Source organism: Marmota marmota, unplaced genomic scaffold, assembly GCF_001458135.2.
Source record: "Marmota marmota marmota unplaced genomic scaffold, marMar, whole genome shotgun sequence".
NCBI lineage: Eukaryota > Metazoa > Chordata > Mammalia > Rodentia > Sciuridae > Marmota > Marmota marmota.
Window position 1 is genome coordinate 751532 of NW_025999968.1, and position 13726 is coordinate 765257.

A 13726-nucleotide genomic window follows, 5' to 3' on the forward strand; every position below is an offset into this window, starting at 1 on the left:
CAAACAACTTAATCAACTCTCTCGTTGATGCTCAATGGAACCTTTGAGGCTGCCTGATGGTGATTCCCATGGTATATATGAGCTTATAAATATCTTAAACACTCCACAGTGGGATGTCTGGGAACACCATCTGATTCCAGACCTGGTTTACAATCAGAAAACATTTCCTGAAAAGGTTACATGAATATACTGCCTCGAATAATATGTAGTTAGAAGTTAAAAATTGGTTGAAAAATGATGATGATTCATATAGAAGTTAGGCTTCTTGAGAGTGTTCACTTGGTCAGTAAGGGAGTGACAAGGTCAACAGGACTCTCAGAAGCAGCATTCTCAAAACATCCCACTGCACATTCTATATTGCAGTTCTGTCCCTTGAAAAGGACAAGGGAATCTCTGATGCTGCCAGGAACTGAAAGCAAGCAATGGGGCCTTGAAAGGAAAGCTGCACCATGGCTTTATGGATTCTTAGGTGTATGTTCTAAGAAAACAGAGAGAGAATAATGTAGAGCTTATTTATTTAGCCCCCAAATTTCTCTTGTTAAAGCTAAGGCCAGTTCTTAAATGAAGAAGAATTTGTCACCACCAAAATGTCTTTCCAGAACACCAATAGTGGGTAATGCACTTCAGGGCTAAGAGTAAATCATTAAGAACTACCTGCTGGGTACAGTGGTACATGCCTGTAATCCCAGTGGCTTGGGAGGCTGAGGCAGGAGGATCTCGAGTTCAAAGCCAGCCTTATCAATCACAAGGTGTTAGGCAACTCAGTGAGACCCTGACTCTAAATAAAATACAAGATAAGGCTGGGGATGTGGTTCAGCGGTTGAGTGCCCTCTGAGTTTAATCCCTGGTACCAGAAAAAAAAAAAAAAAGAACTACCTGCTGTTAGAAGCTGGAGGTGTGGCTTAGTGGGAGAGCACTCGCCCAGCATATGGGTGGGAATTCCTGGGTTCAATCTTTAGCACCATGAAGGAAAAAAAGTACTTGTTTTTTAAAATAAATCTAAAAAATGGCATATGAGTGGAATGATGTAAACAGGTATATTCATTAAAATCCATGGCTGTAATCAACAAATTATTTTTCTTAAGAGTCATTGTTTCACCAGGAATAAAAAGGATGTTTTATTCATTTGATAAAATTTAATTTTAAGTGAGGTTTGGAAGGGAGGGACAGAAACCAAATAGGAGGAAGAAGAAGAGAGCTGAATTATCTTCATAACCTATTCATTTACACATTATTCTTATAATAAGAATGTTTTTATGGTTTTAAAAGTCGACATAACTAAAGAACATATTATAAGAACATAACTAAAGAACATATTATAAGTATTTAAAAATAACCACCAAATGAATTTGTTTTGGCATTAAAAATATTATGCAAAATACATAAACCTATTGCTTTAGTCATAGAAAAGTATATACTTTATATGAACTGTGTACATATGCTATATATACTCTAAACATATATCTCTGTTGTGTTAAAAGGTTTTTGCCCTCTTAATGTGATAGAAATTTCTTTTAAATGTTTAGGATATACCCATAGAATTAGAAATGGTTTATCCATTAGTAATTTAAAAAATACCAGTATCAAATAAATGAACAATCATGCAGACTTCTGATTTCTCGACCCGGTAAAATATCAAATGTGTGCTAACTGGAAAACACAGCCATCCCCAGCTCTGAACACTACCTAAGGAGATCCGATCTACACGAGCTTCTGGGTAGGCAAGGGAATGGTAGTACATCACCACGTTTTCCTAACTTGTCATTCAGATCATTGGAGTTATCAAAACTGCCTAAGACTAAACCTTGCTCAAGACAAAGAAACAGATTAAAAATTCGAGAACCTATTGCTGAAAAGAATTTTCTCAGGCTGGGGAGCTTCTCCCTTAAGATTAAGAACACTGGGCATCTGAAAGCAGTACCATTTGATCTCTGGCCACCACCACTGTACCCACCATTCCTTCAGGTTTTTAGTACTCCCAAGACCTGCCAACAGAGGTATGGACAGAGGGAGGATCATGGGAGAATTCTGGGGCTTTCTTTTTGTTTACCTTAGCCTTTGTATGTTTGAGGTGACTCCCGAAAGCCGGTAGATTCCATCTACAATGCCGTGAGTCTCTATGAACTCTGCACAGCTCTTCAACACATATGGAACTATGTAAAAGAAAAGGAAAAAACAATAAAGTATTAGATGTCAATCTGACTGTCTTTTATGGATATCCTTTTAAAAATCCTTGTCTCTTCAAAGAGGAGTAAGTATGGAACTCACATAAGCTACAAATGGAAATAATTACTTACAAGTGGTAGGTGAGAGTCCTTTTCTCTTTCAAAAAAATCATAGAGTTTTGATAAAGCCTAGAACACTCATGCATATGAATATGAAAAATACGCAATAATTTAGATATCTGATGCCAGAGGTGATTTTGGAAATTCCACAACTCAATCTCCTCATTATACTGGTTCTCTACCAGTGACCACTGATGTGGTTTCCTTGCCACCATCATCATTATCCCCTGGGCACTTGTTGGATATACAAATCTCTGGCCCCACCCCAGAACTATTGATTCAAATTCTGAGGGTGGGGCCCGCAGTATAAGTTTTAATAAGCAGAGTTACTTGTGGGTAATTCTGATGCAACCTAAAATTGGAGAACCACTCCCTTATTTTACACACAAAGGAACCAAGACAGGTAAATTTACTTAACTCACTCACCATTACTAGTTGCTTATGAAAAGCAGTTCACACTGGGAAGAAAAATGCTTATATACTTATAAAATATAAAAGACAAATAAGACACAAAATTGAATATACACCGAATTCAGTTATTTATTTATTTATTTATTTATTTTAAAGGAAAGAAGAAAAAACGAAAAGGAAAAATTGCGAAGGAAAAATGACTGGAAGAAAATCTGCCCTAATGGCAAATGCAATTTAAAGATTAAAGTGCTAAAATGTCCTTTTAAAGGTGAGAACCCCTGCCTCTTCCTTCTAGTCATTGACTTAAGTGGACCACATGAAAGGGACTGACATGGCCTCTTGGATTCCTGCCACCCTTGAGGTTTAGAGCCCTAACAGATGAGCCTGGCATGCAGTTCTCTCCTCAAGGCTGACCTTGGGGAACTCAGCCAGTTTGGTGATGCAGAAAGCAGACACAGTCCTTTCAGATGTACAGAGAGAGCAGCCAGTCATTTGCCACCTGGGTCCCTGGACAGGACCATCTGAGTTCCCCCTGTGAGAGACCAGGGAATAGTGGTTTGTTGGGGAACAATCCAAGCCTCAGAGTGTCTTCAGTGCTTCCTGGAGGCCTAGAGCTGATGCAGGCCCCATAAGCTAAGGCCTGGGTAAACACTGTGCTTATATCCTCAACACATATCCAATCCATTATTTCCTTAAATTAAACTAATATTAATTCACTAATGCTTATTGCACAGGTTCACACGTACACACAATTCCAAAGTGGACTGGACCTTTGTGTGGGTAGACATCAGGTGTTCAGATTCTGCATTCTACCTGAATTCCCTATTATAGCACTTTCCAAGCTCCCCCTCCCATGTGCTTCCAGGTGCTCAGTAGTGTTCATCATACTTAAAGTATTCAGTCCATCCCTCAAAGGCTGTATGTGCCCAGAGCCATTCCCTTTGGGGGACACACCCATGTTTTGATCCTAGCCTATCCTCCATGACTGAAACTGGGGAGAAGATTCTCAGTTAACCCAGGTGCAAAGCGGTCAGGGAGTGGACCTGGGATTGGAATTATTGGAAGAGCTACGATCGGATGTGACTTAGAAAATAGGGCTCTTGATAAGATTTTTGTCTCCTACCCTCATGCAAATAAAGAAAGAGTTCCCATGCTTAAAAGAACACACACACACACACACACACACACAAAACCCAACAACAAAAAACCCTCCTGTGCATAATAATGACGACTCTCTCCCCATTCCACCATGCTCTTCTCTAACTGGCCTCATGTGGTCTATGGCTGAGAGGGCACATTTGGGGGCCAAACTATCTTTCTAACCTTTGACAAAATGTATAATGATTCTGTTTCTTAATTCCCACATCTGCAATATGCAGATAATAGTGATACTAACTCATAGCTAGGACTGAAATGATACTTGTGAACATTTAGCATAGACCCTGGCATATAAGAAGTTAAAAATAAAGTATATTTAAAAAGCTTACAAAAATAGTAGTGACAACTACTATTTCTATGTGTAGCTTATCTAGGATACAAATTTATAATTTGGTTTTCTTGGTGAAAACAGAGCTTGCCTTCTCCATCCAGTGGGCTTATGCCAGTCAAACCTCATCTCAATTCTTTGGGATTTATCCTGGACCCAATGTTTGGTAAACATTTCTATTTGAGAACAATTTTGCTTCTTCAGGATTTCTTTTTCTGCACATTTAGGCATATCTTTGCAGCACAAAGGCAGTAGGAATCAAATATACAGATTTTAAATTGGGGTATGGGTGTCATGCTTGGCCTGGGGCATTTGAACTTACGGATTTGTTTCATTTGGGATTTTTTCCTTTTTTGTCATTGTTTTGTGGTGCTGAGAATCACACCCAGGACCTCATGTGCTGGGCAACCTCTTTGCCACTGAGCTAATCCCCAGCTTCTATACTTGTAGTTTGTATTGAGTATATAGCTGTTGTGCTGTGCAGAGCACCAGCGAACTTAAGAACTCTGAGCATTCACAAGTAGGACTCAAACAAAAGTCTTGGACTTAAAGAGTCTTTATAAAGAACATCCTAGAAAAGGGGCAGTACAGTGTCATCAACTTGTCCTAGCCTGTCCTCAGAAAGGGACCTCCTGGTATTCTACCTCTCAGCACCAGCAACTCAGGCTCTGTTTGTTTTAAAGGTGGGGAAAAACACATTCCATTTACTCTGGCTTTGGTACAGAGGCCCTAGAACCTCTTGTCTACAGCTCTGTTTGAGCAGGTGGCAGCAGCAAAACAACCCAAGGGAAGAGGCCCTGTGGAGTGCTAGCTTTCCTGGATTCTCATTTGGGCTGAGTTGGAAGGTATAAGGATTCTCCATCAAGTTCGCAGTGGGAAAGGATTCATTTCATCTCTGTGAAATCAACTATAGCAGTGCTTCTCAGACTGTGCTTCCTGGGTTAGGTCTTCCCAGCCCAGCCAAGGCATCCTCTAGGGATCCTGACGCACTTGAAAGTTGAAGAATCACATCTAGACAGGAGCTTCTCATACTTCGATGTACATGCACAATACCTAGGGGATCTTATTAACATGCATATGCCAATTCAGTAGGAAATTGGGTGGAGGGAATGTTGAATATTTGCATTTCTAACATATTCCCAGGTGATGTGGGTACTGTCAATCTGCAGCCCACACTTCAGACCACAAGAGTCGAAAGATAGTACCAGAGGAGGGTATTGCAGAGGCTACTAGAAGTTTTGTCTCAAAGACTCAGAATTCTTTAGACTGTTGTTCCCAATGTCCAACCAGATTGAGGACACCAGAGGATTCTGAAACAGGATAGAAGCTTGTTTCAAAATAGCTGAGTAGTTTTAGATGGAAAGAAAGCTCCATTGTCAATTTAGGCATGGGAAGGAGTGACACTGGAGGTTGGAGTCACAGAGTTACTTCTGTGGGATTTATCCTGGACCCAAAGAACTTTAAGTCTCCTCCTACAGAGGTACGCGCAGTTGCTGATTATAATATAATATTATAATCTCTTTGAGTTGCTTCACTGATGGTTCTTTAAATACTTCCCACTTTTTGGTTTTGTTTAGTTTTTCCTGGATCAGTGATCTTAAAAGTTAAATTTTAATCTGAGCATAAAATACATCTTGAGGTGATTCCTGATGGAAAGAAAAAAATCTTACCCTTGATTTAGGCTTTACGGTTTATAAAACATTATAAAGTCCTTTGTCTCATTTGATCTAACCCCAAACGTATTAATAGTTTAGGACACTCTCCTCAATTCCCAACTTCTTCAAGGGTTTGGTGCAGAAAAGACCAACAGTCAAATCATTTCTGAGTCCCCCTCTCCCCAGAAGTTATGCTTCTGTAAGTTGTCTCAGTTCCCTGTGTGGCTGGGAGTTGGTCAGAACTGGAGACAGAGATTGGAACAAACATCATTTCATTTGGTCATTCATGTGGTCATATGGCCACATTCTTCCATACTGCATTAAACCGAATTTTTGTTTTAGGGAAATAGGCACCTTCCCCAACTGGCCTGGCCCCATTCTGGATTTTCTTCAGATTCGTCAGATTTCCTCCCTTCTCTGGGTCTTATATTCCTGACCTTCAAAGTGAAGTCTATGGTGCACATATACAATGGAATACCATTCAGCAATTATAAGGTGTATCTCGAAGACATCAGGCTGAGTGACAGAAACCAGTCCATGAAAGAACACAGGCTGTGTGATTCCGTTTATATAAAACTGGAGAAAATGCAAACTGATTTGTAGTAAGAGAAAGCAGAGAAGAGGCAAGAGCTAGGGATGAGGAAGGGGTCTGAGGGGACTTTGAAGCATGATGAATATGTTCATTAATTTGTTTGAGGTAATGGAAAGGACCAAGAGCCACTTGTGGGTGAAGAATAATGATACCTAAGGGGAGAGGCCCTGGAGTGGGGAGAGGAGGCTCTTCACAGGGAAGAGATCTTTGAGAACTTATTGCAACATGTATGTGAGGCGGGTGGGGATTTTAAGCAGTGTTGTTGAGTCCTCTCTTTGGCATTTTTCCAAGAGATGCAGAAAAGATTTAAAGTCCTTCTCTTTTCCCTGTCCCTCTTCCTCTGTCTCATCATCCCATGCTCCTTCCCCGCTGGCTTTTCCTGCCTCCAGGTCATGGTCCAATTTCCCCTCTGAGTCTCCTTTAACTTCTTTCTACTCTTTCCCTCTTGGCCTAATAGGGAATTAAAGAAAATCTTGAAAATTTCTGGTATTTATTTAACAAAGTACAGTATAATATTTTCTGTACAAATAACAAAAACAAAGAATCACTTTTTATTTTGTAAGGAAAAAAAATTAAATACGTTGGGGCTTTAGCCAGTCCTTCTTGGAGAAAAATTTTTCTTTAAATTGAGATGGCTGGGTGCCATGTTCCATGCCTGTAATCCCAGGGACTTGGGAGGCTGAGGCAGGAGGATTTCAAGTTTGAGGCCAGCTTGGGTAACTTAGCAGACTCTGTCTCAAAATAAAAATTTAAAAAGGGCTAGGGTATAGCTCAGTGGAAGAATGTTTCTGAGTTCAATCCAGTAATGAAAAAATTTTGAGATTTAAGTTCAATGCAATAAAATTCACCCTCTTAAAGAGTACCACTAAGTGGTTTTTAGTATATTTACAAGCTAAGCTACTGTCACACTAATTCCAGAATATTTTCTTTACCCCTAAAAGAAACCAAATACCCATTACTAGTTCCTACCGATTCTTCCTTCTCTGCAGCCCCTGATCAACTTTTTGTTTCTGTGGATTTGCCTGTTCTAGACATTTCATATAAACAGAATCTTGAATATGTGGCCTTCCTGATGGGTTTCTTTTACTTGGCATAACGTTTTCTAAGGCCGTTCATGTGTCAAGGCCGTAGCATGTGTCAGTACTTCACTCATTTTTGTAGCTGAATAATATTCCAAATAATATCCTCATTTTGGTACCCATTCATCAGTTGGTCCATTTGAGTTGTTTCCATGTTTGGACTGTTATTAATAATACTGCTATGAACCCTTCACATGCAAGTGGTTGTGTGGACATATGTTTCCAATTTTCTTGGCCATATATCCAGAAGTACAATAGATGAGTCACATGATAACTCTGTATAACTTTTGAGGTCCTGCCAAATTGTTCTCTAAAGTGGCTGTGCCATTTTACATTCCCACCAGCCAATATTTGAGGGTCCCAATTTCTCCATATCCTTGTCAACACTCCTTGTCTTTTAAAAAAATTATTATTATTATAGTCATCCTGGTGGGTGTGAATTGGTATTTACTGTGGTTTTTGATTTGCATTTCTTTGATGACTAATGATGTTAAACATTTTTTCATGTGCTTATTGGCCATTTGTATATCTTCTTTGGAGAATGTCTGTTCAGATCCTTTGTCCATTTTTATTTGAGTTACTTATCTTTTTGTTGATTCATAAGAGTTCTTTATATATTCTGGATATGAGACCCTTATTAGATACATGATTGGCAAATATTTTCTCCTATGCTGTGGGTGGCTTTTATACTTTTTAAAAATTTTATTTCATTTTTCGTTGACAAAAAAACACTTTGTACATATTTCTGGTCTTCTTTGAGACACAGAAGTTTTAAATTTTAGTGAGGGCCCATTTATCCATTTTTGTTGTTGTTGTTGCTTATGTTTTGGAATCAGGAGAAAAGTTGGTTTGTGAGGTAGATAGTCTACATCCTTTGGTTCATTATTCACATACAGAAAATGATACTATATGTAATGCAACTGTTCTTTATTTTTATTGATCAAAACATATAAATTCAAGATCATTATCCTTTGGTAATACTAAGCCATTACCCAGCTCAGAACATTTCTAGAACCACTCTGAGAATCGCTAGATAGAAGTCATCCATAAAGAGCTCAATTATAACCTTCTCCCAAGAGAAAAAGGAAGAAAGGAGTGAGGAATGTTAATATTTCCCTTATTTTCCCCATAGGGATCAAAGCAACTGGTTTACTCTTATTTCACTTTCAAATTCATTTTGGGGGGATGTTTCCTCTTGAGTTCCTACAGCAGAGACTATATTTTATCTTTTGAAAGCAGAGGTTTGGTTTTGTTGTTCTCCTGCCTAAACACCTCTCATGGTTCACCATTGAAGAGAATCAAGTCTGACTGTAGCAGGAAGCTGAGGTCTTCCACTGTCTGGCCACTCTCCATCTTGCTGCTTAGCCCTGGCCATTGAGCTCTTTCTCCCTCTCACCCCACCCAGGAGGGCTGTGCTCTAGCCACACTCAACAACTGCCACTTCCTGGGGGCTCCCACTTCCCTGGCTCCCTGGCTCCCAGGGGATTTTCCCCAGCCTGAGCCCTCTGCCTCTTCTCCGCTGGAAACCTCCTCCCACTGCTTCTCTCCAAAGCCTTCCTTCCTCCATGTGTGCATCTCTCTGGTGCCTTCTCCCTGTAGAAATGTCTACATTCAATTAAAGCTACACAGATATTATTTTTCACTTCTCAGACTGGCAGAAATACATAAGTTTGATAACAGAATGGGCTGACAAGCACTCCCATGCATCGCTGGTAGCAGGGGAGAGGGTTACTATCTCTGGAGGGCAATTTGACAATATCTATCCAGGTGACACATTCATATAGCCTTTGACCCACTGGTTCCTCCTCTAGGAATTTATCCTACAGATGTTCTCATATATGTGTTAAGTAACATGTATACAAGATTACTCATTGCAGCATTTATAATAGCACAAGATTGTCCATTAATAGAAAACCACTAATACAAATGATGGAACATTAGTAGAGATGATAGACATTCATAATATGGTGGAATAGTCATTAAAAAGAATGAGATAACTTTCATGTATTGACACAGAACAGTTTTCAAAATATATTGTTAAGCATAAAGATATACTACAAGATATTTGCAGAACAAATTCCTAGAAGAGAAACCACTGGACCAAAGGGTATGTATTTGTCATTTTGATAGACATTGTCAAATTGCTGTCTGGAGGTGATGCCAGTCTCCCCTGCAGACCAACACAAAGGTATGCTAACATACCTTTGAGTTCAATCCCCGTTACCCCTTCCCACTCCCCCCCCCAAAAAAAAAAAAGTTCAACATCTCCAGCATATTTTTTTCAAAAGAGAATAAAAGAATAGGTATAAACATTTGTTTGTATATGCATTCAATATCTGTGGAAGAATATAAAAGAAAGTAATAAATTCATTTACCTCCAGGGTAATAGCCCCACTCCTCACTGTATGTTCTTTTGTACTTTTGAATTTTGACCTATAAGAATATGTTACTTTTTCTAAAAATTTTTCAATAATTCAATTTCAAAAAAATCTACTGCAAACCTACTCTGTGTTCAGTACTAGTTGCAAGATGTCACCTTTTTCTTGTTTTCTCTGTTACTGAGCTGTGAGCTCCTTGGACAGCTTTGTGTCTTACTCATCTAGAATAGCCTTGAAAACACAAACACTCAAATTGTCTTGCCGAGAAGTAAAATCAAGAATCAATAAACGGGATGGAATCAAACTAAGAAGCTTCTCCACAGCAAAGGAAACAATCAATAATGTGAAGACTGAGCCTACAGAATGGGAGAAAATCTCAACCACACACACATCAGATACAGCATTAATCTCCAGAATATATGAAGAACTCAAAAAACTGAACACCAAAAACCCCAAATAACCCAATCAATAAATGGGCTAAGGCACTGAACAGACACTTCACAGAGGAAGAAATATAATCAATCAACAAATATATGAAAAAATGCTCAATATCTTAGCCAGGCACTGTGGTGCACACCTGTAATCCCAGCGGCTCGGGAGGCGGTAGCAGGAGGATCACAAGTTCAAAGCCAGCCTCAGCACTTTAGCGAGCTGCTAAGCAACTCAATGAGATCCTGTCTCTAATAAAATACAAAATAGGGCTAGGGATGTGGCTTAGTGGTCCAGTGCCCCTCAGTTCAATCCCCATTACCTCTTCTCCCACCGCCCCCCCCCTCACAAAAATGTTCAACATCTCTAGCAATTAGAGAAATGCAATCAAAACTACACTGAGATTTCATGTCACTCCAGTCAGAATAGCAATTATCAATAATACAAGCAATAATAAATATTGGTGAGGATCTGGAGGAAAAGGGACATTTGTACATTGCTGGTGGGACTGCAAATTTGGTGCAACCACCATGGAAAGCAGTATGGAGATTCCTCAGAAAACTTGGAATGGAACCACCATTTGACCCAGCTATCCCGTTCCTAGGTTTATACCCCAAGTGATGCAGCCACATATGCACAATTCACAATAGCTAACCTATGGAACCAACTTAGGTGCTCTTCAATAGATGAATGGATAAAGAAATGGTGATATAGATACACAGTGGAATATTATTCAGTCATAAAGAAGAATGAAATTATGGCATTTGCCAGTAAATGGATGGAACTGGAGAATATCATGCTAAGTGAAATAAGTCAATCCGAAGGAACTAAAGGCCAAATGTTTTTTTCTGATATGTGGATGTCAATTCACAATAAGGGGGGTGACTAGGAAAGAAAAGGGGTACTCTGGATTAGGTAGAGGGGAGTGAAGAGAAGGGAGGGGAGTCTGGGGGTAAGAAGGATAGTAAAATGAATCAGACATTATTACCCTCTGTGCATAAATGATTACACAACCTGTGAGCCTCTACATCATGTACCACCAGAAGAATGAGAAGTTATACTCCATATATGTGTAGGGTGTCAAAATACATTCTGCTGTCATGAATAACTAATTAGAACACATTTTTAAAAAGATTTTTAAACAAATTGTCTTGCCGAACAGGAGACTGACCATTTTCTTCAGGCAGGTTTTTCTCTGCTCCACTGATATCTGGTTTCTTCTTTGAAGAAACCACTTAGAACCATCAGGCACTGTTCAGGTGGCTCTGCTTGCTTGTTTGCTTGTTTCACGGCTCTCTCTATTCTATAGTCATAGCCAACCACGAACCAGGTGAGACCATCTGCACTTTGAAAATGGGAAAGTGGATTCTTAGAGAGTGTGGGTGAGTTGCCCCACATCACACAGCTGCCAAATGCAACCCAGCTCTGCCGGACTCTGGAGCCCAGGCTTCTCCAATGATACCACAGCGCTGGGGAATTCAGCAAGCCTGCTCTACCTGCCCTGGCTCAAGCCCTCCTCCTCAGAGGGCAGCTCCTGTGAGTGGGAAGCCCACTATGGAGGTGTGATCTGAGGACAGCTGGTAGGTCCCTTGCCTGGACTCCCAAAAGGCTTGATATTCTACCACTGCAGGCCCTCCAGTAGGTGTTCAACACCTTGTGGTTAATATCCACCTTAAAGCGACTTTTGAAGAAGTTACAAAAGAATATATATGGATCAGAAATGAAGAAAGCTACACACATAAAAAGAGTACATTGTGATTATTTTAAATCATCTTTCCGCCCCCCCTCCCTGCACATTAAATGACGAAAAGTAACATACACTGAAAGGTTAATAGTAGTGATTGCTGGGCGATGGCAAATAAATTATTTTTACTTTTCTGTAGTTTTCATTTTGGTTTTCTGAATATTCTGTGATAGAATATAGTAAGTATTTTTTTTAAAATGAGATATTTGAAAAACAGGCTTTATTAAAGAAGTCAAAGGGGTTTCTGAAATCAGTGAGGAAATTTCTAAATATTTGCATAAGTCCTTTCTAAGACCCTGTTGAGGTAATTACCCCTCACTAAACAGAAGTGTTTGCCTGACCTGTTGGCCGGGGTGGCCAGCACTAGCTCTGTTGCACTGTAAGGCCCAGCTCCAGATGGCTGATTGCACCCTGAGGGTTATTCCCCAGGCTCAGGGGCCAGGGGCAACCTGGGTCCCCTTCTCTCCTCACTTCAGGTTCAGATGCCAGGTCAAGTCTCTGTCTAGGTCCTCATTTGGTCCACACTCTGTCTCTCATCCCTTCAGGGGCCCTTGGGTCTCTGCTCTCAAGGTGGCCTCTTTCTTTTTTCTTTTATTTTGTGATACCTGAGGTTAAACCAGGGGTCACTTTAACACTAAGCTACATCCTCAGCCCTTTTTATTTTGAGATAGAGTCTTGCTAAGTTGCTGAGGCTGGCTTTGAACTTGCAATCTTCCTGCCTCAGCCTCCCAAGTCACTGGAATTACAGGTGTGCATCACCACACCCAGCCAACGTGACCTCTTTCTGATAACAATGATTTCCCTTCTGCCAAAGCAGATATAGGAAGGACAAAATGTAGAATAAGAGCTTTGTGCTCAAGGAGTGGAGCTGGAAACAGATGATTACTGGGTAGCTACTAAGTGCCCATCCCAGAGTTATCCACTTTGTATCCATTAGTTGTACCCAGTGCAATGCTCACAAGAACTTAGGAGGGAAATATTTATCCCTGTTAGGCAAATGAGAAAACTAAAGCTCAGAGGTATTAAGTAAATTGGCCAGGATGAAAATATCAAGCAAAATATGTTAAGGGCCCTAGACAGGTGAAAGAATATGAAGAAAGTTCTTTGAAAAAGATCACAGCATGGTGGGGGAAGTCAGGTGGAGTTTTTAGGAAATTGTGTGCATTTATAGAGCACTGACTGCACGAGAGGGACCCTGTAAGAGTGTGGGGACAGGACCCTCACACTTGGGGGGTTGTAATGTGGTGAAGTGATGCACAAGAACTCTGATTGTGGTGCACGGGGACAATTGGAGATGACAGGATGGGATGGGATGCAGCACACACTACAGAGCATGCAAATTGCTCCATTAAGTACTTGGCATAAAATAAGTACTAAGTGTCACTCACTTCCTCGTGGCAGGAAGAACAGAGAATGGTATAAAGAAGTCGGGACTATAAGAAATAATGTGGTGAATTCCTCTGGTGGGAGAAAAGTATAAATTGGGGGATTTTTCAAATGAAAAGATTGCATTTTATTTTGATCTCTACTGCCAGAACATCTGTCTCTAGCTTCAATGATGAGGTTCCCCTACTCTAAAATATTCAATGGCTCTCCATTGCTCAAAGAGTAACATCCAATCCAGACCTTCAGCAACCTCATCAGGGTCAACTCCAGAGTTCTTCCCT

The 13726-nt window shown here is 40.2% G+C and overlaps 1 protein-coding gene across 2 annotated transcripts in view; it reads right to left on the reverse strand.

Annotated features, from left to right (window-relative positions):
• Positions 1 to 13726, reverse strand: part of Arhgap31 (Rho GTPase activating protein 31) — a 107493-nt gene that overhangs the window by 38084 nt on the left and 55683 nt on the right. For both annotated transcript variants that reach the window (XM_048803266.1, XM_015478484.2), the window contains exon 2: positions 2051 to 2153. In XM_048803266.1, the coding sequence (XP_048659223.1) occupies positions 2051 to 2153 (103 nt within the window). The remainder of the gene's footprint in view (positions 1 to 2050; positions 2154 to 13726) is intronic.